General features: G+C 52.6%; 10 protein-coding genes across 10 annotated transcripts; 4 read left to right on the forward strand and 6 right to left on the reverse strand.

Moving 5' to 3' along the window:
• Positions 1 to 389: 389 nt before the first annotated feature.
• Positions 390 to 1901, reverse strand: QC761_0015120 (uncharacterized protein; the record flags this gene model as incomplete). The annotated part of the gene is made up of 3 exons (XM_062871982.1): positions 390 to 574; positions 1287 to 1491; positions 1687 to 1901. 2 exons carry the CDS (start codon positions 1899 to 1901, stop codon positions 1458 to 1460), a joined length of 249 nt encoding a protein of 82 aa, XP_062737807.1. The 3' UTR covers positions 390 to 574; positions 1287 to 1457.
• Positions 1902 to 2364: 463 nt separating this feature from the next.
• STT3 (oligosaccharyl transferase stt3 subunit) lies at positions 2365 to 5159 on the reverse strand (the record flags this gene model as incomplete). The annotated part of the gene is made up of 3 exons (XM_062874619.1): positions 4757 to 5159; positions 2691 to 4506; positions 2365 to 2635 (listed from the first exon to the last, which is right to left on the reverse strand). The coding sequence occupies exons 1-3, from the start codon at positions 4884 to 4886 to the stop codon at positions 2365 to 2367; spliced, it is 2217 nt and encodes a 738-aa protein (XP_062737808.1). The 5' UTR covers positions 4887 to 5159.
• Positions 5160 to 5389: 230 nt separating this feature from the next.
• rpl35 (60S ribosomal protein L35, L29) lies at positions 5390 to 7034 on the reverse strand. The gene is made up of 5 exons (XM_062874618.1): positions 6452 to 7034; positions 6158 to 6297; positions 5821 to 6046; positions 5510 to 5754; positions 5390 to 5411 (listed from the first exon to the last, which is right to left on the reverse strand). The coding sequence occupies exons 1-4, from the start codon at positions 6452 to 6454 to the stop codon at positions 5749 to 5751; spliced, it is 375 nt and encodes a 124-aa protein (XP_062737809.1). The 5' UTR covers positions 6455 to 7034; the 3' UTR covers positions 5390 to 5411; positions 5510 to 5748.
• RPL6 (60S ribosomal protein L6) lies at positions 6573 to 7825 on the forward strand (the record flags this gene model as incomplete). Its single annotated transcript, XM_062874617.1, has 3 exons — positions 6573 to 6938; positions 7273 to 7608; positions 7673 to 7825. Exons 1-3 carry the CDS (start codon positions 6828 to 6830, stop codon positions 7823 to 7825), a joined length of 600 nt encoding a protein of 199 aa, XP_062737810.1. The 5' UTR covers positions 6573 to 6827.
• A 793-nt stretch (positions 7826 to 8618) lies between these two features.
• On the forward strand, positions 8619 to 9455 carry GOS1 (protein transport protein gos1; the record flags this gene model as incomplete). The annotated part of the gene is made up of 3 exons (XM_062874616.1): positions 8619 to 8684; positions 8758 to 8871; positions 8938 to 9455. The coding sequence occupies 3 exons, from the start codon at positions 8619 to 8621 to the stop codon at positions 9439 to 9441; spliced, it is 684 nt and encodes a 227-aa protein (XP_062737811.1). The 3' UTR covers positions 9442 to 9455.
• Positions 9456 to 9723: 268 nt separating this feature from the next.
• On the reverse strand, positions 9724 to 11031 carry ATP10 (Mitochondrial ATPase complex subunit atp10; the record flags this gene model as incomplete). Its single annotated transcript, XM_062874615.1, has 2 exons — positions 9724 to 10542; positions 10619 to 11031. The coding sequence occupies 2 exons, from the start codon at positions 11029 to 11031 to the stop codon at positions 9861 to 9863; spliced, it is 1095 nt and encodes a 364-aa protein (XP_062737812.1). The 3' UTR covers positions 9724 to 9860.
• Positions 10872 to 13084, forward strand: QC761_0015180 (uncharacterized protein). The gene is made up of 2 exons (XM_062871983.1): positions 10872 to 11634; positions 11707 to 13084. Exons 1-2 carry the CDS (start codon positions 11427 to 11429, stop codon positions 13053 to 13055), a joined length of 1557 nt encoding a protein of 518 aa, XP_062737813.1. The 5' UTR covers positions 10872 to 11426; the 3' UTR covers positions 13056 to 13084.
• Positions 12549 to 13467, reverse strand: QC761_0015190 (uncharacterized protein; the record flags this gene model as incomplete). The annotated part of the gene is made up of 3 exons (XM_062871984.1): positions 13428 to 13467; positions 12831 to 13374; positions 12549 to 12611 (listed from the first exon to the last, which is right to left on the reverse strand). Exons 2-3 carry the CDS (start codon positions 13044 to 13046, stop codon positions 12549 to 12551), a joined length of 279 nt encoding a protein of 92 aa, XP_062737814.1. The 5' UTR covers positions 13047 to 13374; positions 13428 to 13467.
• A 2141-nt stretch (positions 13468 to 15608) lies between these two features.
• QC761_113380 (uncharacterized protein) lies at positions 15609 to 17956 on the reverse strand. The gene is made up of 2 exons (XM_062874614.1): positions 16585 to 17956; positions 15609 to 16520 (listed from the first exon to the last, which is right to left on the reverse strand). The coding sequence occupies exons 1-2, from the start codon at positions 16864 to 16866 to the stop codon at positions 16068 to 16070; spliced, it is 735 nt and encodes a 244-aa protein (XP_062737815.1). The 5' UTR covers positions 16867 to 17956; the 3' UTR covers positions 15609 to 16067.
• A 4099-nt stretch (positions 17957 to 22055) lies between these two features.
• QC761_113370 (uncharacterized protein) lies at positions 22056 to 25255 on the forward strand. The gene is made up of 5 exons (XM_062874613.1): positions 22056 to 22704; positions 22860 to 24284; positions 24337 to 24529; positions 24587 to 24698; positions 24771 to 25255. Exons 1-5 carry the CDS (start codon positions 22427 to 22429, stop codon positions 25037 to 25039), a joined length of 2277 nt encoding a protein of 758 aa, XP_062737816.1. The 5' UTR covers positions 22056 to 22426; the 3' UTR covers positions 25040 to 25255.
• The last annotated feature ends 278 nt before the right edge of the window (positions 25256 to 25533 follow it).

The following is a 25533-nucleotide window of genomic DNA, read 5'->3' on the forward strand; positions in this document are numbered from 1 at the left end:
CATGTTTGGATGACAAAGTAAGCGTTTTCAAACGCTTAACTTGACACTCCCAAACGCTATGGCAATATTGTTGGGATGAAATGTCAAGCGCCCCCGAGTGTTTCTGTGACGTGTTCGGATGACAAACTTGGTGTTTTCAAACACTAGAAAAAAGTGTTTGGATGAAATACGATCGCCATTAAGCGCAGGTGTAGTAATATTCAGATAAGATACCAAGCATCTCAGACCGCCAAGTCAAAAATCCAAATACTGTTTGGATGAAGTGGTGAGTGCCCCTAAGCGCTGTTGTAGGAGAGCTTGGATGAGATATGAAGCATTTTAGAACGCTAAGTTAAAAAACACAAAGTGTGTTCGGACGAAATGTTGAGTGCTACTGAGCGCGGATGTGGTGGTGTTTCGATGATATATCAAGTGTCTAAAAATCCCAAGTTCAAAGCCGAATACTATCCGCATGGAATATCAAGCGGTCCAAACCATAGAAGATTTTTGGGCGAGAGGTGAAAGATTACTTAGATGAGAGTAGGAAATTGTTGGGATGAGAAGCAAGGGTCTTCAAATAACAAGTGAAGAAAATCTAGATGTTTTTTTGGATGATATATCAGCCTCTCAGAACGCTCAAAAAGCAATGTTTGAATATTATCTGAAGCGTTTAGAAACGCCAAGAAGAGAAGTCCAAACATTGTTGAGATGAGATTTGAAGTGCCTCAAAACGCCAAGTTAAATAAACCCAACACTCGTCGGATGATGATTTGAGCATATTCGAACACCACTCGATGGCTTGTTCAGACGATGGATCAAGCGCGTTCAAGTGTTGTTATAAAGGTGGTGGGATGATGGATGGGGTGTTGAGAAGTGTAACCTGTGAACAAGGACTGCTCAAAGCACCGTTTAAGTGTACTCCAATGACATATTAAGGATCGTAAAACACCGGTTGAAAATAAACCAAGGGCGTCAAAGTGCTCTCGTATGAGTGTTGGAATGACCGCGGAGGAGTTTTGGGAAGGCATATTCGAGCGAGATTAACCTTCTGTTGAGGAGTGTTCGCTGTTGAGGAGTGTTTGGAGAAAAGTTCCGTGATTGGGATGGGATCAATCGTCACTTGACTGCCCAACTGACAGCTTGGGGGCCTGTCAAAGAAGAAGAAGGGGTATGGGCATGTCTTGACGAAGACCACTCACTCCACTCGGGATGAACAATGACCGTGTCGTAGGGGGTATGTTTGCCAAGGGGCTTTCCGGAAGTGAAGAAGAAGAACAGGAAACAGGATAGGGAGACTTATAACATACCGGCTGTTGACGCCACAACTCGTACCTCTCACGGCATGAGACACACAAGCTGCTCCTAGCGAACTCGTCACCAGCGTCTCCACGCTGGTACGACTCCTCGCGGAGTTGCCCGCACAGGAAGCAGCTGTGTGCCCCGGCCGGAGAGGCAGTGAGAGCGGCGGAGGCGCTGGTTTACTGGTTGGCTTCCAGTCGGGCTCTGAATGAGCTATGTAGAAAGTGGAAGTAAGTTACATATATCTATAACATCAGGACAAAAATTGAATAAAATGTTTTGCATCGAGGGATGTGTTCCAGAAACACGGGGATGTTGATTCAGTGCCTGGCACCTGGCTAGCAGATAGGGGCATCGAAGACTGAGGGTTAGTGCCTGGTAGTGTTGTATAAAGTCGAAAATGCCGACCAAAGAATTCTCAGGCCCAAACCTCGCTCTGGTCTCTCTTGAAAATCATTGTATCGAGAATCTGGTGCCGTGTCGTTGATAATGATGACGCTGCTGTTAGATAGAGAGGTCGAAATGCCGTCGAAGATTTCAACAATGTGGCCAACTCGGAGTCGCTCATTCGAGGTCGAAGAGTGAAAACGCCAGTCAGAATATACTTGCAGGTTTGAATCCATGTCGCTGGCGAGGGCGCGGGCAACGACGACGACGATGGCAACGGCTTGCAAACGCTGGGCTAGGTGACGCGGCGAAGGAAGTCGTGGCGGTCGTGGTCGAAAGAGTGAAGGTGGGAAAGCAGCAAAAAACCAACTGAGCTGCTTTAGTATTGTCGAAATCGTGCGGCAGAAAGAGCAAAGCTGGGACGACGATCAGACCATTCTCCCCAAATCACCCGTTCATTGACAAGGGACTGTGAGATATCAAGATAAGACCACCCAACACTGTACAGATTTCACCAGCAACTTCCAAGAACACCCAAATGAACATTGAATATGCATTTGCTTAACTCCCACGCGTTTTGGTATACAGTGCCCACACCAGGCATTCTTCTTTTCCCAACCCATATATCACTGTGGTAAATAGAGGAAAAGAAATTACAAAAAAAATCTAACATACTCCTTGAGGAAAGCTGCTATTCCCTTAATCCACACGCAGGACCCGAGACCCCCTCTTCTTGGTGGCCTTCTTCTTCTTGAGCCCCTTCTCGAACGCTGTCGCCGAGATATGGTCACGGCCAACGTTGTCAAGGTCCTTGACCTTGTAGATTCTGATGATCCAGTTCTCGCTGGTAAAGGCCTCCTCGAGGGTGCTGAGGGAAGGACCAACCTCGGGCAGACGGGCTTGGCGCATGCGATCGACAGCCTGTCCTGGAGGGAACAGGTTGTTGAAGTTGTAGTAGGACATCTTGTACCTATGAGACTGTTAACAAGTTGTATTGTGACATGGAAAAGATGACTGAAACTTACATCAAGCTGTTCTTCATGGTCTCGGTAGCCTCGCCGTCGACCCGATACTCGCCTCTTGGGGTGAAGAAGGCGCGCTCGCTGACCTCATCAGGCCAGATACCCTCAGCGATACGAACCATCCACAAGAACTTGTTGATATCGTCACCAGAATAGCCCAGAAGACCGCCAAAGACCACGAGAACATAGTCGACCTCGTGCTGGCGCATGATGGGGTAGCTGACCTCCTCGCGCGAGCTCATGGCTTTACCGACAGTGGCAATGTGTGTGTTGTTCCACGTGTTGTTGTCGACAAGAGTTGGGCGGTCAGCCATGCCACCAATTTGGTAACCATAATCCCACCACGACATAATCTTGGCGTCCTCCTTTGTGTTTTGGCGAAGCCACTGGTAGGCCTCACGGTAATCGTCAATAATGTGCTGGCTTCCGTCAGGCATCCTGCTTGCCAGGACAACGGAGGGAGAGGAGTATGCGTTGGACGTGACCCAGGTGCAGTGCATGACGAAAATGAGGAGGTAGATGGCCATAGCGCCCACCATCAAGATCTTGGACCACAGGCCATAAATGCCAACAACGGGCTTGTTAGTGGACTTAAGACCAGACTTCGAACTCTTCTTCTCAGCCGCCTCGGCGGCTTGCTGGTCCTCCTCGGTAGGAGTCTTTGCGACAAGGTAGTTGTTGAGGATGGTCGAGATGGCCATGGCACCAGCAACACAGACCACAGGGGTCAATGTAAGCATCAGGCGGACCATGACACCAGCGAAGTAGCTGCCAAAAACAGCGTACACAATGATGAACACATGCTCATCAGCAAGCTCCTGGAAACAGAGGTAGACACCAACGGGGAAGACGAAAATAAGCAGATTGAGGTCAAAGAAGAAAGCTGGCCAGGCGGTGGGCTGATGTTCAGAGACGGAGGCAATGATGGGAATGTGGATCTTAGCATATCCGGTATCCCAAAGTGAGTAGAAACGTCCGCTCCACGGGGCGATAATGCCGGCGCTGGTGGCAATCACCAGAGCCGCAAGAGACAGAACGAACATACCGCCAGCAAAGATCCAGAGGAATGTCTGGAACTGACGGCTGGGAATGGCTGACCGGACATAGTCCAAAAAAGCGAGGAGCTGGAGGAAGCCGAAAATACCAAGGGCAGGCATGTGCTCGCTGGTCTTGACAGGCAAGAAACCAACAAAGGGAATCTGCATGCTGGCCAGTGTGCCCAGCGCATACCAGGTAGTGTACGAAACGTATAGCCTGGTGCTGTAGCGGCCCATGAGGATAAGAACGAAGGCGTGAAGGGGAAGAAGGCAGGTGATGAAGGCATAACCACCCCAGGAGGCGACCATGTAGCCGTAAAACAGGGCGCAGAAAGCACCCCACAGCATGGAACCCTGCTTCAAGGCCTTGATCCAGAGATAGAAGGTGAAGACGAGCAAGAAAATCGCAATGGCTTCGTTGTCGTAGCTGCCAGCAACTGATCGAGAGATGTAGCCGGGGGCGATGCCCATAAACAGAGCAGCCAGGAGGCCGGCCGAGCTGTATGTTGTCATTTCATTGGTGAGGAGATAGGCGGCAATAGCCGTAAGGCCGGAGAAAGCGGGCGCGAGAAGAACGCAGACGTTGCGAATATCAACGGGAATCGTGAAGGCGCGGAGGGCGTGCCAGATAGCACCGCTGGTTACCATGAGGCCAGGGTAGAGGGTACCACCCGTGACACGGCCCAGGGGATGCCATGTTCGGTCATCGAACCAGTCCCAGAAGTTGTAGAAGCCATTTGCGACGAGATATTTTGTGGCGCGGAAGTTGAACCAAGGGTCGACTGGAAGGGTGTTAGTATATCTTGATATATTGGGCAGATGACGCGATGGGGCCGCAGCGCAACGCATATGGGAGACTGACATTCGTGGATAATACTTTCGAAACCTAGGAAAGAAGCAGCATGTCAGCAATGCAATTGACGAGCTATGGGATACACAGGACCCAGAGAAGCACAGAAACAACCCCAGTGAAGCAGCCGCGAGCTTGCTGTCCAGCCATGATAGCTTCCTCCATGCCCAGGGAACACCTACGAATGACGGAAAACAGGCGGCTTGCGATTGAGGCGCCGGCGATGAGGGCGAGGATAATGACCCGCAGCACGCTGCGAGTACTTTTCCCCTTGCCCACATCGGCAAGAATTTCAAGTGTTTCGGCCGACATGGTGGCCTGCGGTTGGCGTTGTGCTTCCTCTAGTCGGTGGGAGTTGAGGAGAGGCTGCAACAGGTTCAAATTACCCAGAGCATCGCTGTCGAGTTGGAGAGGACAGTTTGGAGCTTTGCTGCATCATAGTCCAGGGCCAGTCTTGGCACTCGTTATTGGACCGAGCCAGGGGTACACAAGCCCCACCGTTCCCGCCGTTCTGCCATATTCTGCCAGGGCGGTCAGAGAAAGTGATGCCGCACCTGGTCTCAGCAACACTTGGCATCAACATTGAATTTCCCTGCCAGCAGCTGCCATGGATATCATATTCACTGATAATGGGGGTTTAATTTGGAGAAAGCACACCGTCAACGTCGGCATGGGCTAGTATGCACTTGAACAGCCCGTTATGGCCGTTGCCTGACCCCAGGTCGACATAGGAATCCGAATTAGAGGCATGTCACGCTCACAACGGACAAGGGCACAAGAGCACGATAAGACAAACAGTGGTGGGCGTCCAGACAGCGGGTATCATATATCTGGCAACGTCTATGGGCTTCCCTGGACAGTTTCCTTAGCCCCGGCCGAATCAATCGGTCCCTACCAAGACGCCGCCATAGATGCGCCAGCATCGACAGGCGCAACTAGCATTCCATGTGGAATCACCTCCGAGAGACCTCCAATGTGGGTGTTTAATGCAGAGCTTTGATTCGGTAGCAGTAAAGCTACCTAGCCGCATCGAAAAATCGTTGACCTCGTAAACACCCCAAAACCCTAAAAGCAGATGACCCTGGGATGATGCAGTGTGCTGAGTGAAAGACCTTTTTTTAACCGCGCCGCTGGTGCCCTAGTACAACCGTCCCATTATCCTCCAAACGCCAATTTAAGCCTGCAAACCCTGTCAGCACTCAAAGCTCCTCATAGATTACTGACATATCCCACGGTTCCATCATACCTTGACGGCGAACTTCCGCTGAGGGAAGTGAGTCTGGCGCTTCTTGGTCTTCTCAAGAGTTCTGGAGGCGTCCTCGGGAGAAAGACGGCGGCGGATGGCACGAGTCTGCTTGGCGCGGAGGTCGAGGGGGAGGTACTTCTTGTTCTTGTAGAAGAGGCGGAGCTGAGCGCGTTGCTTGGCGTTGATGATGGTCAGAACGCGGGCAATCGACTTGCGGAGATCGTGGCTATTCATCCATCACACATGTCAGCCCATCTTGTCCTCATTCGTCCTTTCCAACTCTCTCGGTATTTCGTCTCGGGGGTTCGTGGTGGCTCGGAAGTCGTCGGTAACGTACATCTTGGTAAGCTTGGTGCCGGAAGAAACGATCTTCTGGATGCGAAGCTGGCCCAATTCCGTCTTGAGCTCACCGAGCTGCTTGGTGAGCTCGTCCTTGTTCTTAGACCATAATTGGCCAGCCTTGACCTTGCCGGAAGACTGTTGCACGGTGATGTTAGCCAAACCGGTCGCTCAACTTTTTTTCGTGGTGACGATGCGACCTGCCCCCCAATCGAACAAGTCAAGGAGGGCTCATCAATCGGAAAGATTGATGGGTCAGCATAACGACAGCAAGGGACCGTATCTCTCTTACCATCGTGTGGGATTTTGTCGTCGAGTCGAAAGGGCGATGGGCGACGGTTCCGTTGACTGCAGCGAGTCTTAGTATCCAGGGAGCAAAGGCTTTCGTAGGTACCAAACACTCAGTCCAGCAAAATCTTGAGTGGGTGTGGATGCCAAAATCGCCAAACAGGGCGGAAAACCCTACGCCGGCAGCTGGTCTGTGCGCACTGTTCTGCCTGAGGCGCGGACCCACCCGAAAATCCGAAAGCGGCTAGCTTGGGGTTTGGTGCTTTTCGAACTTGCGCACAACCAGGTTGCCAATCGCCCATTTCAAAATCTCCAGCAGCAGTCAAGTTGACGACCGACCACGAAAACCTACTAACCTCACCACACAGCCAAAGTCCAAAATGTCGGCTTCCACGACGAAGACCTTTGGCAAGTCCACTCGGTCGGTGCCTGCGCCGGCTGAGAAGGCCCAGAAATGGTACCCTGCTGAGGATGAGGCTAAGCCGCGTCAGGTACGTTGATATCTCGATGCATTCATGTTGCGAGCGATGGTTCGGCCCGGAGACTGTTCTCGATTGCGATTGTGGCGGGTGGGAAGCCAATTCGACATGTTGGCGGGGGGAGGCACGGCAAATCTACCTTCATGGCCCGAACGAAATTTACGACACCGCGAAAATGGAGACAGACAAGATCGGGATATCGTCAAGTGGCGCATCTACGTCGAAATGGGTCATATATCGCACGGCAACGAGGCACAGCACTGGGAAAACACTGGGAATGGCTGTCTTGGGAGAAACAAACGTTTTGGATATGGCATCGTGATTCTAACATGGCTTCTATAATCAGGTCCGCAAGACCATCCGCCCCTGGACTCCTCGCCAGACTCTCGTCCCCGGTACCGTCCTGATCCTCCTCGCTGGTCGCTTCCGTGGCAAGCGCGTCGTCCTGCTCAAGACCCTCGACCAGGGTGTTCTGCTCGTTACCGGCCCCTTCAAGATCAACGGTGTTCCCCTTCGCCGCGTCAACTCCAGATATGTCATCGCCACATCATACAAGGTTGACCTTACCGGTCTCGATGAGGCCAAGATTGAGGAGGTTGCCAAGCCCAAGTACTTCACCGCCGACAAGGCTCAGCAGAAGGCTGGCGAGGAGGCTTTCTTCAAGCAGGGAGAGAAGCCCCAGGTACGAATTTCCGAGATAGCGGATGTGTGTGAGAGTGTTGGAGCTGACATGCGTGAAACTACAGAAGAAGGAGGTTACCAGCAGTCGGGCGGCTGACCAGAAGGCCATCGACAAGGCCTTGATCGCCAACATCAAGAAGGTCGACCTTCTTGCCAGCTACCTCGCCTCCTCTTTCAGCCTTCGCAAGGGCGACAAGCCCCATGAGATGAAGTGGTAGAGGGAGCCAAGTGGGTTTTGATGGGAGGTCTTGAGGGCGCAGGTTTCGGAATGGCTTAACCAATTGCATTTGGACGTTTGGCAGTTCTCGGTCCATACGGCGTCTGTAATGAAGGGTTTACAGTCATCCAGAACACAAAATCACTGGGCTTTGCAAAAAGGATCGGAGCCCTGAACAACAACTGGGTTTTAGAGCACATGGGATGTCCACGATGATCTGTATATGGAAACTAGTGATATTTGCACTGGGAATGGCAGATACTAGCCCAGCCAACCCGATGACGAACGACAGACAAACAAAACAAATACGCCACGAGGCAGAAGGCTAGCATTTGCGGCGTCACATGAAAGTTATCTGCGTGTTGTATGTTAGTTGTGCATTTGGCAGAGTGCTCTCAGACAATCCGTTCCTGATACCTATCAAACTAATATTTCTCTCCACGGTCTGCGTTTTTGTGAACATCCTCCTAATTCACTTGTTTCTCGGCAATATCGAGACTGGCAGTCGTTGTTTGCGGAGGACCTTTGACTGTATAAGTGCACCTTGATGATTCGATGTTGAATTTAGGAGGATCCGGGTTAGGGTTAAGGAGTGACATCAGCCGACCAGTACTTGAAATGCAAGCGAAGCCACGCCCCATTAAGGTACCTACGCTACGCATACCTCGACCTGGCCTTCCAAAGAGGTTCTAGCAGAGCTGTTGAACTTGTGCAAACGACTTTCGACCCGGTGACCAATATTTCAACAACCTCTCACCGGTTCTATCTGTCTGTGTCGACTGTATCGAGAAACCATGGCGACAACAGCAGGCCAGGGCTGGACCCAATTACGGCAACAAGCCAGGGCGCTGGAAACACAGGTAAGAGAGGCGGCATGCGACAGCAGCGGATGACGAGTGGTGATGGTTAATAACCTGCCTTTTCTGTTTGCAGACAGAAACATACCTCCACACATACTCCCAATTTTCGTCACAATCCAACATCCCACCAAAGCCGACAGAAGAAGAGAGGAGTACCGAGGCGAAACTCCAGGAGCTGCTTGAGAAGGTGTGTATACCCTCGCCATTTTACCCCCGAGTGATGAGACCACCACCACTGACCTTTCTCGTCAAGCGCGACAAGGTCATCTCCCAACTCACCCGCCTCCTCGACTCAGAACCAACACTATCATCCTCCTCCCTAAAACAAAACAACCTCTCCCTCCTCCGCGACAAGCTCACCGACCACCGCCGTGACCTCTCCCGCCTCCGGTCAACCCTCCAACGAGCCCGCGATCGCGCAAACCTGCTGGGTTCAGTCCGGGATGATATTTCTGCCTATCGTGCCGCGAACCCTGCCGCGGCGGAGGCGGACTACATGCTTGACGAGCGAGGGAGGATAGACAACTCGATTGGCATGGCGGATGGTGTGCTCAGCCAGGCGTACGCAGTGCAGGACAGCTTTTTGACGCAGAGGGAGACGCTGGCAAGTATTAATCGGCGGATCACGCATGCGGCGAGCCAGGTGCCCGGGATTAATACGTTGATTGGGAGGATTTCGGCCAAGAAGAAGAGGGATGGGATTATCATGGGGGGGTTTATCGCTTTTTGCTTTTTGGTGTTTTGGTTCATGATGTGAATTTGTTTAAAGGGGGGGTTGGGAAGAGGAAGATGGGAGGTGGTTTCAAAATACCATGGGAGTGAGGGGTGGAGACTGTATAATTTGTCCGGATAGTTGGGGTGACAAGATGGAAAGAGGGCATGGCGTGGGATATATGGGTATTTCACTTCGACAAAGGGAGCATGGGTGTTTATCTTGGGTAGCTCTTAAAGCGGACGGCGAACTTATCGTATGTGCATTACCAGTGCGATACAGCAAGGGTGTATTTAATAATCCTCATGCCAAAAATGGAAGAGAGATGTCTATTTTTCGTTGGGGAGCCGTGAGCATAGCTTTCTGTCGTTGATGTACATTATATTGTCTATTATGTTCACTTTCAATATCCCACCATGTCCAACTCTATACACTCCCTCTTAATTCCCAGGTATCTTACACGCCTATTTCTTGTCTCCAGTAGTAGGCTTACCAGCCGCCAGAGGCTTCAGAACATGCCCCTCAGCCACACCCCCAGTCACACCCTCAGCCTTGATCTCCTCCAGCAACCTCCTCACCCCCTTCACCAACCCCTCCCTCTCATCCCCCTCCGCACTACCACTCCCCGCCCATCGTATCCTGCACCGATGATCCACCAGATAAGTATACCCAACCTTGCTGTTCAACAGCCCCACGCTCTCCTTGATCTCATCCGTGATCCCCTTCCTCACAAGGAAATACCTGTGCCAGTTCTCCTTGCCCACTTTGTTCCTCAACGACCAGGAAAACAGCTTGATCAACATCATCTTCATCCAGTCCTCCTCGACGTTGATCTGCACCAGCTGCGCCCTGCCGCCGCTCTCTTTGAGAACCCGGTGCAGGGCAGGGTTTTGCTCGGGGGAGACAAAGGTCTTGATCTGGTTCTCGGCCCACATGCCGCTGAAGACGGTGACGACGGAGGCGTGGCCGGCGAGGAGGGGGGTGGTGTCTGCTTTTTGGCGGGAGGCCAGGGTGCGGCCGAAGAGGTTGGGGAAGTAGAGGGAGAGGTCGGCTTTGAAGAGGCGGGGGGGCGCGAGGAAGGTTTTGCCTTTGTGGAAGGAGAGGTTGACCCAGTCGCGGAAGTAGGGGCGGGAGACTTTGTTTTTGCTACAGAGAGGAAAAAGTAGGGGGTTAGTGGAAAGGGGGGACAGGGAAGAGGGAAGTGGATTGGGGGGGGACAAACAGGTACTCCCGCTTGGCGAGATGTCTTTCGTAGTCTACGAAGTCATCACGGCGCTGTTTGAAGGTTCGGTGGTCGATGCCGGTATTTTGTCCCGCGGCGGGGGGCGTGTTCATGCCAATTGGTCTTGACAGAGGGGTGGGTGTGAAGTCTTTTACTTTCTTGCCGTAGGACCGGGGGGCGTGGGCTAAGGGGCTGTCCGGAGCCGGCTCCGTGGCGGCTACCGGGGCCGGGGCGAAGGTCTGTCTCGGTTTCGGTTTCCCATCCGGAGCGGCGGCGCCGGGTGTGTGGTCTGTGGGAAGCCGCTGGTAGCCAGTGGTGCTAAAGGTGCGCCATTTACAAACAAGGCAGGTTGATGCCCTTGCGCCTGTTCGGAGTCCTGTCCTAGCGGCTAACATGGTAGCGGTGGTGGTCATGTGTGTCTGAGATATCCAATCCGTGGGAGAGGTTTGAAGCTCAGATGCCCCGTTCCCATGAAATTTCCACGCGACAATTCTCGGCGCCGGGCCCCACTTCCACTGCCGCTGTCAACTCAGATCAGCGCTCGAGCCCCAGTGAGCGTTGAAATCTGGGGTTTTGGGGGCGGTTAGGGTGCCAAGCGCTCGGTTATTCGCGGGGCTCAGTGAACCCCTCGGCCCAACGTCATATCTACAGTGTATAAGCCGGCGCAAGCCATAGGTGAGACCGCTATGCGGGTTGTCGTATCCCTTTGGTGCAGGAAGGAGGGACAGGTCAATTCGACTGAACTTTTGAATCCGAGAAGTCACTGCTGTCTTTGAGCGGTTGCATCTTCTGTCATTTCCCGTTTGAGATGTTTTTGAACCAGAGCTCCCGCGTGGTGCGCCAGCAATGGCGGCTCTCCAGCCGGCGACTATCGTCTCTAAGTCAACAACACCGCGCGCGAGGACCAACCCTCAGGACTCCGCTATCCCCACCGTTTGCGCCTCCCGCAAGGCTCTTCCATGCAAGCAGGAGTCTCTACGTTGTAAAGCCTGTGTTGCTCGCTGATATTGGAGAGGGTGCGTGTTTCTGTCACTTTGACTCTCGAGAACGAAGTTCATCTCAACTAACTGGCGGTGGCACAATTACAGGCATTGTCGAGTGCGAAATCATCCAATGGTTCGTCGAACCCGGGGCGCGCGTCGAGGAGTTCTCTCCACTATGCGAGGTTCAAAGTGATAAGGCTTCGGTGGAAATCACCAGCCGCTTCGCCGGTGTGGTTAAGAAGTTGCACTATGAAGCGGGCGAGATGGCCAAGGTGGGCAAGCCGTTTGTCGATATCGACATTCAAGGTAATGCCAAAGAGGCAGACTTGCAGGCTCTCGCACCTGCTGAGCCTGTGACCCCAACAGAGCCAACTACAAAGATCGAGAACCAGATGGCGGCTCAGTTACCAAAGCAACCTCCACCACCACCACGATCAGAGCATAAGCCTGCACCGTGGAGCAATGGGGTCTACGAGCATACCTCACCTAAGCCTCAACCAGGCGAGAAGGTGATTCTGGCAACTCCAGCAGTCAGATACCTCGCCAAAGAACTCAACGTCGATCTTCTCCAAGTCCAAGGCACGGGCAAAGAAGGCCGCATCCTAAAAGAAGACGTCTACAAGTTCGTCGAGCAAAAGAACGCACGCCCAGCTCCCACCCCAAACCCCTTTACTCCCTCCTCCTCCACCACACCCACCAGTCAACAACAACAAGAAACCCCCATGCTCCTCACCCGAACCCAAGAAATGATGTTCAAAACCATGACCCGCTCCCTCTCCATCCCCCACTTCCTCTACGCCGACGAGGTCGACTTCACCTCTCTGGTCGAGCTCCGCTCCCGCCTCAACAAAGTCCTCGCCAAACAACCCCTGTCTCTAGACTCAGCCACCCACCCGGTAGCAAAACTATCCTACCTCCCCTTCATCATCAAGGCAGTCTCCATGGCCCTATACAAATACCCTATCCTCAACTCCCGCGTCGACATCGACCCTGCCACATCCAAACCCTCCCTCGTGCTCCGGAGTCAGCACAATATCGGGATTGCAATGGACACCCCCCACGGGCTACTCGTCCCCGTCATCAAAAACGTCGGATCACTCAACATCCTCCAGATCGCAGCGGAACTCACGAGACTTCAAAGTCTGGCTACGGAGGGGAAGCTGAGCGTGGGGGATATGTCCGGGGGAACGATCACGGTGAGCAACATCGGGAACATTGGGGGCACGTACCTCAGTCCGGTGGTGGTGGAGAAGGAGGTGGCAATTCTGGGGATTGGGAGGATGAGGACCGTGCCTGCTTTTGGGGAGAATGACCGGGTGGTCAAGAAGGAGATTTGCAACTTTAGCTGGAGCGCGGATCATAGGGTTGTGGACGGGGCGACGATGGCGAGGACGGCCGAGGTGGTGAGGGGGATTGTGGAGGGGCCGGATGTGATGGTTATGCATTTGAGGTAGAGTTACATAAGCTGGAGGGGTTGTTTTTGGGCAGCAAGCGAAGAGGGATGGTACAGTACTAGAAGTTTCAAGAAAAGTTGGAAGTTATTTGGGGGGGGGGTGGGGGTGGGTTATGTCATAACTCGGTGTGTCTTTGTCGGAGTTGCGTCCCGGTTGAGCCGGCCGTCTTACCCGCACGGGGGGATTTTGGGCAGGTTTTATTGACTACCGAGTTTGATTGGGACAGTCAAGGAAAGGCAAGGCAAGCAATTGCCGTGCTTCGCCAAAGTCGGTGACTCTTTTTGGGTGGTGGAGAGGTTGAGTGGGAGGGGGGAGACGACTAGAGTGTTACAAGGCATTTTTACTTAGATAAGAGGTTTCGAAAATACATACAAAAAGTACATATATTTTTATCTTGTGAGCATGGAGAGCAACGTTGGTGGGATGCCTGAGGGAACAGCCGAAGAAAAGAAGAAAAAAAGAAAAGTGATCCCGTCTCCCGATCCCGCGATTACACGGCGAGGCGGGGGGTAGGTAGGATATCGGTTGTATTGCATTAAATACATGACCGTCAGCCTACTTACCTTACCTGTCTTATGTAGTGTGTGTCGGATCGTGACTTGGTTTGTTCGCTTCCATTGTCTCTCTCTCTCACTGACTCTTCAAACCTGGAGGGATGCATGAACGGGCATTAGATGAAGAATGTACCTAGGTAGGTGTGTGCATGGGCTATCCAGGTTTACCTATTGGTCTTTGGGTGTACGAGAAGGGGGGAGGGTGTGTGTGTGTGTGTGTGTGTGTGTGTGTGTTGCCATACCGGTGTGATAACCCCACGACGGGACGGCATATACAGAGAGGAAGTTGAGCACCTAGCTTTCGCTACCGATGCCCCTTTGATGATGATGATGGTGGTAGTGGTGGTTGAGCAAGTTCTTCTATCGGTTGTTCTATCCAACGATCCATGCATTTGATAGAACGGGCGAGTTGAGACTGGGTTCCAATCTGGGAGACATATTGGAGAAGCGGGCTTCTGTGCTTTGGGCTCATGCTGCCAGAGTAGGTGTGCTATAGAAGTTTTGACAGAAGGGTGCTTGGAATTATGCGGCATGATCAGATATTGCTTGGTTGATCTGGTTGGTGAAGAAGGCATTGGCCTACCTACCTACCTACTTGGTTGTCAGTAGGTTGACTGCACCAGGCCGATATGTTTCGTGCCGTTTCGCAGCTGAGCACCGCATTGGCACAGCTAGGCCAAGCTCCGGGCAGTTGCGCAGACCAGAGGTTTTAGCCTTGTGGTGGTCATCGCGGGATTGGAAGCAAAGCCATAATCTGTATAGTAACGATGAACAAACTCCGTTTCAGCGCAGTAAGAAGAACCTGCGGTGCGAAAGTTGGGGTAGGTACCTCCAAGTACAGATGCTATACGACCTTGTGTCGCTTTCCAAAAGCAAACACCTTAATAAGGCTTCTGGTTTCCCCCTTTCATTCATCGTATTGCGTGCTTTACTCCAAAACGAAGGCTTTTTTTCCTGGTTGTTCGCCACGGGACCGATATAAAACTCCGTGGAACGGCATCTGGTTTGGTTGGCCACCTCCCCCCCCCCCCACCCTCCTCTATGCATAACTTGATATTGTTTCTGATTCTTGTTGACCATCCCTTGGACCGCCAAGCCGTTTCCTTCTGGGCAGAAGGATCGCGTCGAAAAAGCGAGGCGGTCGGTGATGGTCTGCGGGTGAATCGGCCGTTTCTTGTGACCATCCTCATCCAGCGACCTGTTTCTGGGATTTTGCCAAGTGCTTGGTTTGCATTATTTGGGCGTTGTTGGGTGCGCGCCAAGCTGGTAGAGTAAGACCGGAAAGTGATAAATATTGAGTAGGTGCGTGTTGTGAGATGTGACTCGTAATCTTTACTTCGGAGCGTCTTTGTATGGAGATTACCATACACTGAGTGAGGTTGTGTTTGCCAGGCGGTACGCCATACACAGCACACAGCAAATGCGGGATTGTCACGCCGGGAAACATTCGGCAGGTGTACCTTGATGTGCAGGTTGAAGAACGGGACAGCAAGTTGGTGTTGCTGCCTTGTCTGGGGATGTCGTTCCGTCATCTCGGGAATGCATGTCGAGTGGTTGCGGCAATATTGCAAGTGAGGTCAGCAACGGCAGTAGTATCAAGTGATATCCTCCCTCGGCCCAACATACTGCTATTGAATACAACGGAAGTAGGGGGCTGCGGACATAGCAACCGTTGCCTAGGCATGGCCAGAGCTCAGGGGGAATGTTTACTTTGTCTCAACTCACCCCCTCCTTCCCCGCAACTTGGTATAGGCGTTCCTGTTCCTGCGTCGACTTGGTTTGCGCTGTCAACTCCATGCTAGATAGGCGAGCAGATGCTGCAGAGGAACCCGACAGGGCGGGGCCTGGCACCATTCGGAGATCGACGGAGAGAAGGGCGGGGATATGAGACCAATCACTCATAAGAAAGAACTCGGTTTCTCATTTGTTTCCTCAATCATCTTGTGTATGCTGGGTAGCACCAAAGAACATCAAATTCATGTTCGCTTGCTAAAAGAGTAACCTCAGGTAGGTCTAATACCTTACCAAACCCCGTCGCCATCCTTCCACCCATCAACCGAATTACCTATACTATGTATGTTAAATTCCCAGAGATTTTTAAACGCCCACGACTAAAGACATGGACTCAGCCATGCTTCGTCAAATGCAAAGTAATGGATTGATCCAAACACAAGTCAGTGCTGGTCCATCTTCCCAAGTACCCCCTTCTGTTGCTCCGGCTTCCCAAGAACGATTGCGCCGCAAGATAAAAATCGACAAAAAAAAGCAATCCGTTTCGCCACCACAATTCATGCGTCAGAGAAAGACGATTGCCGTTCAAAGACAAGACTCCTTTCCCAATGCGACGGTGGGGCTGACTGACAAAACCCAACCCTTTCCCATCCACCCCCCAGGCGGTGACTCTTAGCGCCATGCAGCTACGGCTTTGCTTGTCCCACCCATCATTTCGGTATGCACGTCACTTTCTCTGGGCTTCCGCCGCGACGGTCTCCATCGTGTCCAGGACTCGGTCTAGAGCCTCAGCCATGACAGCTTCGGCTGGGCGACTGACGTCAATGCTAATAACATCGACCTCATCCGTGGTTGGCCTTTCCAAGACTTCGAATTGACTGTGGACCATGTTGGCTCCCATGTAATGGTTCTTGCGAGCCATCACCCTTTGCAAGAGGAGCTCCTCGGACGCATCCAGGTAGATGAAGTGGAGATGGAGGTTGGGCGAGAAATAGGGGGCGACACGGATGACATCGCGGTACTTGCGCTTCAAAGCAGAGCAAGTCAACACCACGCCTCTGTTTCCACGTTCCAGTTCCTTGAGAGAAGCCTCCCGGAGAGCCGTCAACCAGTCCCACCGATCAGCATCCGTCAAGGGAATGCCAGCGCTCATCTTGTCGATGTTGGCTTGTGGGTGGAACTAGTAATCATGATTAGCCAGATGCTATGGGTCATGGGACTTGAGACTGGGACAAAGAACATACCTCATCACCCTCGATATATGGCATATGAAGAACAGTGGCCAGGTACTTGGCAACAGTGCTCTTTCCACAGCCGGCGGGGCCAGTAACGAGCCAGATGTGTCGCTGCTCATTTTTGGATAGTGACGAAGAGACATTGCCATTGGTACGCACACCATTCGACAAAGATGATGTTGGGAGTCTCATGGTGCTTGGTGATGGGGGGATGTTTTGGTGGCCGTTGGAAATAGCTGGTGACCCCGGGGTTTGTCCCTTCAAGGAGATGGCTGAGTCGTACGAAAGCATGTTGGGTTCTGGTACTGGTGGTGGTCTCGAAGATGGTGGTGGTATCCTCCGTCTTTGAAAGCGTGGGTCCGGCTTGACGGCGAGAGTTAAAACCGGCGATGACGTTTGTAAGTGGGCGGTGGTGATGAATGACCGGAAGTGGGCACGCGCTACCTAACGTGACAATTGGATGACGACGACAAAGGAATCACAACAGACTGCAGAATACTACGGCCCATTGAGAGAGGAAACGATCACGAGGAGGAGCTTGGGAAAAGGGACATTCAAACAAAACAAGGTGTGGTTGGGATAGCAGGGCAAAAGGGAGTCAGCCGATGGCGGCCGGCCGGCCATTTATATAGCTGAATCTTGTAGCAGGTCATACCTGGAAGTGATGACCTAAAAGTTTCCTCTTCAGCAGGGCCAGGCGGGCAGGCTGGGACCCCAGAGCCAAAAAAAGGTACCACTGGTACTTCCAAGCTTGGGGGGCTTCAGCGGAACCCACTGAGCGATCTGCTGGGAACGCGCGGGAACCCCATGGATCCTCGCCTCGAGGGGCAACACGGAACCTCGAGAACGGGCGGGTGACCTGCTGGTACTGCGCCCATGCGCCGTACCAAGGTACTCACAGTGGGACTCGGCGGGCCAGAATCTCACAAGATACTAGACCCCATTGGTCCAGGAGCACTCGACAGCCAAAGGCGTCCCAGGACCATGACAGGTCGAATCCACCGCAGACAGGGAGGGTGTGTGCCGTGAACTCGTAGCCCAAAGTACGCTTCAAGCATCCACGCGTGATCCCATGTACCTTGTCTGGAAGGTCGGGGGAAGCTTTTCCTGGAGAAAAGCGTGGGATGGGTTGGGAAGCCGTGTGGGGAGAAGTGTCGAGGAAGAGAAGGTGGCTGACTCGACAAGGGGGAAGCAACTTTCTTCCACCTCGACAATGACGCCTGAAAGGGAAGCTCACTGGGAGCAACATCGCATCGCCAATCATGAAACAAAAGAGAACCGTTGTAAAAACTCTGATTTTGACACTTTGGACAGGAGAAAAGACACACGAAGGTTTGAGACGTGGAATGAGTGGCCAAGAGTCACAGGAAAGTTTATTGAGTTAAGGTACCTTGCGGGTTGTACCTTCTCGTGGTGTCCTGAAGCTCGGAACATCTTACGGCCTCGGTGTAAGGAAGGAGCGAGCCCACAAAAGTTGCAGCCTGCCCGGGCTGGGAAAGAGGACGGCAACGATGCAGCCCAGTGCTCGATCGAAATTGGCCCATTAATTGAATAACCTTGAGAGCGGTGAGTAGCCAGGCATGAGGTGCTTGAGGTGCGTGATGCAGGACGGGAAGCAATTCACGAGAGAACTCATCTTCCGTAAGACACTTCAGGTACGGGCATTCCATCCACAACCTGGATTCCCAGCAGTGGACGCTAGGTAGGTACCTGATGGCCGTGGGGTTGAGGTGTGGCAGTGGGAGAGCGGAAATGAGGGTGAATACCCACTGGCATCTGCCGGTACCATTGCCATCACGGGGCCTGCAGAGCACCGGCGCAACCCATAAAAATCTCCGCTCAAGAATTTTCACTAGCCCACACACCTCACAGCCTGATGCGGACCGTCGTGCTAGCTGGCTAGTCGATGACAATTAACATTGACATGGAGCAAAGACATAGGACCGGAACGCGAACCAAACTGCTGAAAACAGTGCTCTCAAGACATAATCTTCGTCCCCGGACAGCCAGCATTTGGACAAGACTGCTCTCCCACATTGTATAATACATCACTCTTTCGCGTAATTGGCGGGGCAACATTTTGATCTTTCGGTACGTTTTCGTTAATGGTGAGGTGAGGCACAAAAAGACATTTCTGCTCAACTAATAGCAGCTCCAGTAGAAGCGTGGGGGTCTGTCCCGGCCCCGCCACAGAATGGGGTTGAGGTTCGCCGAGAGACGCCGCCGATGGCAAGGGAGGGGTGTGTGGAGCTGCCCAACTGATGGATGGGAGCCCCGGGGACGATCTTGGGATGAGATGCCATTCCTGCTTCCATTCTCCTATCCAGCAGATCCAGATCCCACAGAACAAAACATGGCACGGCAAAACCCATAATCGATACCCCTTCTACAAGGACTAACACAAGAGAAAGAGTTGGCCTTCCGTTATGCTGCTGGCTGGTTCAAAGCCCTGTCTCTGCGGGCCGGTCGTCTGGGAGTGTCACAACCGATCCGTGATTGACCCCAAACACCGCCCAGCCGCTTGCGGCCAAAGCTCCCCCATCTCGTGTGCGGTTCCCAAAAGGTCTGGACGGTGTCTGGACCGAAAGCTACGATGCTGCTAAAATGGCTCGCACGCAAGGCACCGCAAAGCAAGCCATGGAACTGTACCTGAACCAGGACCACACCTTCCTAGCTTACATCATTCTCATCTCTATGGGCCAATCACCAGCTAATTACGGCAGAAGTATTTCTTCCATTTTCCTGGTCGAATACTATGCAGAGTTCCATCGCTCACCACGACAGCAGGGTCATATATGCGGCAAAGAGCCATTCGTGAGTAAAAGAAATGTCCGTCTCCGAACTGTGCTTTGCCTGCCCCTTCACCTCTTGGACGGAACCCAACGCAACCCCGGGCGCCACACAGCGGTAGAACCCCCTTGTTGGCCTCGTGACGTGCCTTATTTTGCACGCCCCGGTCTGTCTGCCCCCTCACCAATTGTTTCGATACCCACTCCCCAGACTCCGAGAAATTGGACGTGGTGGAACTGCCTGTTGTTGAGGCACCCCGCTCGGCTCAGCTTCCGGGCTCCTCGGGAGGGGCTACTGACGCTTAGATTCTTGGGTCGAATGTTCCTTACCTGATCGTGGGTTTCTCCGACTTCGCCATGAAGCTTCGCTGTCCTCGAAAGACCGGTAGAAAATCATCTTCAAGATGCCGTTGCGTCACTGGCCTCAAGCATGCTACTTTTACCCTCGCGGAGTGAAACGAGCGAATGCTGCACACACCCCGCATAGCCTGAGCCTTTCTCAGACTCCCCACCTCTATAGAATTCATCATGCAGCAGCATGCACAGTCTTGCTTCCCGAGTGGGTTTCCGGAAAAGCAGAAGGGGGACGGCGTGGGCCTGACTGACACCGAGTGTGCAGTACATGGCCAGCACATACATGTTCCCTGCGGGGTGTGGTCAGTCTTGGTCGACGGGATGTGATGTGGGAATAGCTTCGTTCGCCGCTACCGTCACGGCACTGACACCCCCAAGAACGAGACTCCCGCCTGGTAGCCTCAGGTACCTCGACGGCCCCAGATTATCACAGATGTTCCATTCTTCACCGCTCATCCCCTTGTTGATCAACTCATACAGTCCCTAATTAGTTGAGCGGCTGCTGACCCAACCATCGTATAGCACTGCAGGCGAAGCCCCAAGCGCACTTAGACGCACATATCCTGCAAGCTGACCATTTTCTAACTCGGTGCAACCATTTCCTCTCTCAAACAAGTGGAACGTTTGACAGGCAATATCAACAACAAAGCCCATGGCTGGAGCGAGGTTGGTCGTCAACAACAGGCAGCCTGAGGAGTCGAACTTGTAAAGTACCACAAGTCGGTCAGCACAAAGCAAACAGATCGTGGCTGCCAAGGTCGCAGAGTTGCGTGTGTTCGCCATGCTCTTCTCCGTTACGGTGTATCGTTTCTGCAGACGCAACACTGCCCAGAACACCCACCTGCCGACAAGCCTTTGCGACCTGCCTTCGAAGACTCCGAGGCCCGGCATGCCGAGAGATGTGTCTTTTTTCCACCAACGCTGACGAGGCAGATCATGCTGGTTTCTTCTGTCTTTTCGGCATAGCGCCATGCAGACACATCATGACGCCAAACATACAAATTTCACGAAAAACGAGCTTCCCGCTGGTATTTAGCCCTGTCTTGGTGCTTTCCCAGCATTATTTGAGCTTCCGGAAGCAAGGTAACACCCACCTTGCTGCCAACCCGAGACTCTAGGGAAACGGGGCTCGTGAAACTACGGCTGCTATGGAGGGAAAGGTCACAAGATGAGTACCTGAGCAAAACCTGACGGACTGACTACCGATTTGTTGGTTTTGTGTTGGGCAACTACTCCACTAAAAGGTCATCCTACATTGCTGACCCATGCTCTCTCTGAATCACACGTTGAAAGCTGATGGGTAGAGCTTTACGGGCATCTAACAGTCCTATTTACTGTCAGAACAAGCGTTATGCACTTTGTTGACCTACATACAGTACCGATTATTCCGTGTAGAGCGTGCTGGAGGGACCCAGCTTCAGGGCCCAGAGTCTAAGCAGCAGTTGGACATCCAGGAGATGACGTCTCACAAGCCCGATCGATGCAGGCGGCCAATGGGAGGCAGGCAGAGGCATTTGTGCTATAACTGTCCATGCCAGCGCCACCTGGGATTGAATTGCCTAAATGCATTAGTCTTGGTTGGAAGCTGTGTCGTGGGCTGTGAATGGGTTTGTGGGCCTGCTTGTCCACACCACCGTCATCATCGCAATCATCTTGGTATCAAGACGGCTCTGGCGCAATCTCGGGGCCTCTAATTGTATTCTGCGATGTCGGGTTTCCATGACAGGCACAGATGTAAAGAGCTGCCCCTGTTCCGTGATAGGCGGTCTCATTGATAGGAAGCTGTCAACAAGAATCATCTTCCGGTAGCCCACTCTTACACTCTATCTAAATCGACGGCGTCGGGAGGCAACCCGTATGCACGGATACCAGTTCGGTTCTGTACACGCCTTGGAGATTCACACTTGGGTCACTACGTTTGCCGTCGTTCAATCGCCGACATCGCACCGCCCATGCTAGCCTCGATTGGCCCATCAAGGGTCTTATCACGGTGTGTGTGGATGGTGATGCTCTTGCTGTCCATGTAGAAGCTGAGGTACCTTGCAAGTCCAGGAAAGTACCGCCACCGTCAGTTCGTATCGTCTTCCGGCGCGTCGGACTGATGAATTCTTTCTTGTTTGTTCATCACCATCATCGGCTGCTGGCTCAATCGTGGATCCATTATGCAGTGGCACGAGCCGATGGTGGTAGACCTAGGAAGCTGCCCCGCGTTGACCGCTTGATGTTGCCCTGCCCCTCACTGATTGATTTGCCAACCGGGGGTCAACGCCGAAATGGGTGCAACACGCTAGAGATGTTGATTTTTTTTTGTTCAATTATTATTTTTGAAAGGACATTGGGTATTAATTGAGGGGCATCAGTACATGAGGCCCAATGTTCCCTGCCTCGAGCTCATTTTGAATCCACAGGCAAAGTTTCCTTCCATCTGAATTGACCCCTCCTTCCCTTCCGGGAGAAAAGCTCCCGTCTCGAATCTCGACCTTCCCCTCCATGTAGTGGCTTGCAAGGCTGAGAGCTCCAGATGCCAAGAGTCAAGACCCCCGCAATGTGGCTGAATAGCAAGTGGCGCTCAGGTAAGGTCTCGGCCAGTCGCGGCTGCAACAGCTCCATAGTTGCAGGTACCGGCCGATTCGGGCAGTTTGGTAGTAGGAGAAGGTTGTCAACTATTGGAGCTCGGAGTTTTGGGCGTTATTGTTGCCGCCTTTTCGATGCGTCTCTCCTTTCGAGCCCCTCTCCCGTCAAGAGGTTTGTTGAGGCTCACTTCTTCGGCACCAACTGCCCGGCCATCACTCGGTCGTCCATCAACAGACCTCAAATCCGCCAGATCTCTATTACCGCTGCAGCCGCTCCGTCTATTCAACATGAACTCCCAGGAGCTTACCCAGTACTACGCCGATGCCCCGCCTGCTGTCGTCAGGCTCGAAATCGAGAAGCACTTCAACGCCTTGGATGACAAGGCAAAACGTTATGCCCACTTTATCAGCCGGTAAGGAAGCCTACTTATTACTCATTATTGGTCACATGAGTCCATCCATCCCTGAGGTTGGGCTTATACGCACCTCTGCCATTCCCGCGTGATCACACCTTATAATTCATATGTATTTGTAAACAAAGCAACACAATTGCTAACACATAGGACAGAGCATCCCTTGCGGGTAACCGCATAGTCCTGAGGCAGGTCTCACCCGAGTCCGAGTCCATCTATGATTTTATCATTGCTCTTCACAGGACCGCCGCTGGTGATTGGAAGGGTCTTGCCAAGAAAGTTGGTGTTGACGAGGCCGGTCTTTCAGCTTTCCTCCAATATGCTGCTCAGTTCCTCGGCAACAGTGGCAACTACAAGAGCTTTGGCGACTCCAAGTTCATTCCAAGGTGTGATGAGTCCGTCTTCACTGCTCTTGCCTCTGCCTCGCCCGAGGCGGAGAAGCACTTGAAGGCTACGGATGGCGCCATCTTCTCAGCTGACAAGCCTGGCCTGCTTCACCTCGGTTTCACGGACGAGGGTCACTTGACCACGTACTACCCGGACTCTCCTAGCATCACCAAGGATGAGATTGATGCTGTGGCCAAGTGGATGCAGGTCAAGGGATTGCTCCCAGAGAATACCAGACTCCGCAAGACTGAGGATGGTGTCTTTGAGCTGCTCATTGCATCCGCTATCACCAGCCTTCCTGCCGATGGTGGCGATGCCGGGAAGGAGGCCAAGTTTGTGATCAGCGAGGGGCCTCTTGAGGGCAAGACCATCAAGCTGGTCTATGGTGACTACTCCAAGGAAATGGCTGAGATCACCAAGAACATCAAGAAGGCGGCTGAGAATGCCGAGAACGAGACCCAGGTCAAAATGCATACTGCGTATGCCAAGTCCTTTGAAGAGGGCTCTCTTTTGGCGTTCAAGGACTCTCAGAGATATTGGGTGAAGGATCAAGGGCCGATGGTTGAGTCCAACATTGGTTTCATCGAGACCTACCGAGACCCAGCCGGTATTCGTGGCGAGTGGGAGGGCTTTGCTGCCGTTGTTAACCAGGACAGAACTCGGGCCTTTGGCGAGCTCGTCAGATCCGCCCCATCACTTATCCCTCTCCTGCCATGGGGCAAAGATTTTGAGAAGGACAAGTTCCTGTCCCCAGACTTCACGTCGCTTGAGGTGTTGACGTTTTGCGGGTCCGGCATCCCGGCCGGTATTAACATCCCCAATTACGACGACATCCGACAACTTGAGGGCTTCAAGAACGTGTCTCTCGGCAACGTACTCAGCGCCAAGGCCCCAGATGAGAAGATCCCCTTCATTGCGGAGAGTGATCTTGAGGTGTATAAAAAGTACAGAGATGCTTCTTTCGAGGTCCAGGTCGGTCTGCACGAATTGACTGGACACGGTTGCGGCAAGCTTCTACAGGAGACCGCCCCCGGCGTTTACAACTTCGATGTCAAGAACCCACCTGTGAGCCCAGTCACCGGCAAGCCTATCACCACATGGTATAAGCCGGGCCAGACCTGGGGTTCCGTCTTTGGTGGTCTTGCTGGTGCTTATGAGGAGTGCCGTGCTGAGCTTGTGGCTATGCATCTCAGGTTTGTTTTCTCGTCTAGATTATGTGCGGTATAGCCTCTGACATGGAGACAGCTGTGAATTCTCCGCCCTCAAGATCTTCGGCTTCGGCGACGGCTCCACGGCCATTGACGGCGAGGCTGGGGATGTTCTGTATGCCTCGTACCTCAGCATGGCTCGTGCTGGTTTGACATCCATCGAGTTCTGGGACCCCAAGTCTCAAAAGTGGGGGCAGCCCCACTGCCAGGCTCGTTTTGCCATTCTCAAGGTATGCTTTTGCGCTGTATAAGGCGCTGGAATTGTTGTGCTAACCGGCATGAAACAGTCTTTCCTCGAGGCTGAGGATGATTTCTGCAAGCTGGAGTACAAGAATGAGGATCTCTCTGACCTCACCATTCGCCTTGATCGCTCCAAGATTTTGACCAGTGGTAGAAAGGGTACGTTGAGTTTCAGTTTTTTTTTTGGGTACCTGGTTCAAAGAACAAAAACTAACTCGTGTTTTCCTGCAGCGGTTGGTGACTTCCTCCAGAAGCTCCACATCTACAAGTCCACCGCTGATGTCGAGACCGGTTCCAAGTTCTTTACTGAGATGAGCAACGTTGGTCTTGAGTACTGGGGCACCAAGGTCCGGAATGTGGTTCTTAAGAACAAGCAGCCGAGGAAGGTCTTTGTCCAGGCCAACACTTACCTGGATGAGAAGACCGGTCAGGTCACGATCAAGCACTATGAGCCAACGCTGGAGGGTGTGATCGAGAGCTGGGCTGACAGGGAGGAGTGACTGTCGATGGCAAGAGGTGGTGGGGTTGAGGAAGGTAGAACATGGCTTCGATCTGTCCTTTAAATACCTAGTCGACAGACAAAGCAACCTGTGGCCAAAGACCGAGGTTGAATTGAATGAATCAACACAAGAATCTTCACTCAAAGTGGTTGTGTACCAAGCAAGTGTAAGTATTCAAATCGCTCATATTTTAATAACCATAACAGTATTAAAATGACAAAGAAAGACATGAAGACGATAAAAGCATAGCATTCCTCCCAGCTTTGCAAGTAGAAAATAACCCAGTGAACCGCTTTCCTTTTGGGGTATCAATGGTTCATATCCCTCCTCCTCTGCTCTTTCTTGCATTCCCTCCCTTCATAAAACAAATCAGTACCCGCCACCAAAGTGCGCCAAATCCCCCACTGCCAACACCATCTAGGCCTGTCTGTCCATCACACAGCATTCCCCTCTGACCCTTTTCTACCTCCCAGATCTGATCTGAACATGACTGA

Source organism: Podospora bellae-mahoneyi (genome assembly GCF_035222275.1).
Source record: "Podospora bellae-mahoneyi strain CBS 112042 chromosome 1 map unlocalized CBS112042p_1, whole genome shotgun sequence".
Classification (NCBI taxonomy): Eukaryota; Fungi; Ascomycota; class Sordariomycetes; order Sordariales; family Podosporaceae; genus Podospora; species Podospora bellae-mahoneyi.

Coding starts and splice junctions, on each gene's coding strand:
- rpl35 (XM_062874618.1), bottom strand. Junction 6,047..6,157: donor GGCACCAAGCTTACCAAGAT/GTACGTTACCGA, acceptor ATGGATGAATAG/CCACGATCTCCGCAAGTCGA.
- QC761_113370 (XM_062874613.1), top strand. CDS start 22,427: ATGCGTCTCTCCTTTCGAGCCCCTCTCCCGTCAAGAGGTTTGTTGAGG. Junction 22,705..22,859: donor TATGCCCACTTTATCAGCCG/GTAAGGAAGCCT, acceptor CACATAGGACAG/AGCATCCCTTGCGGGTAACC. Junction 24,699..24,770: donor TTTGACCAGTGGTAGAAAGG/GTACGTTGAGTT, acceptor GTTTTCCTGCAG/CGGTTGGTGACTTCCTCCAG.
- QC761_0015180 (XM_062871983.1), top strand. CDS start 11,427: ATGTTTTTGAACCAGAGCTCCCGCGTGGTGCGCCAGCAATGGCGGCTC. Junction 11,635..11,706: donor GCTCGCTGATATTGGAGAGG/GTGCGTGTTTCT, acceptor GCACAATTACAG/GCATTGTCGAGTGCGAAATC.
- QC761_113380 (XM_062874614.1), bottom strand. CDS start 16,866: ATGCTTTCGTACGACTCAGCCATCTCCTTGAAGGGACAAACCCCGGGG. Junction 16,521..16,584: donor CATATATCGAGGGTGATGAG/GTATGTTCTTTG, acceptor CATGATTACTAG/TTCCACCCACAAGCCAACAT.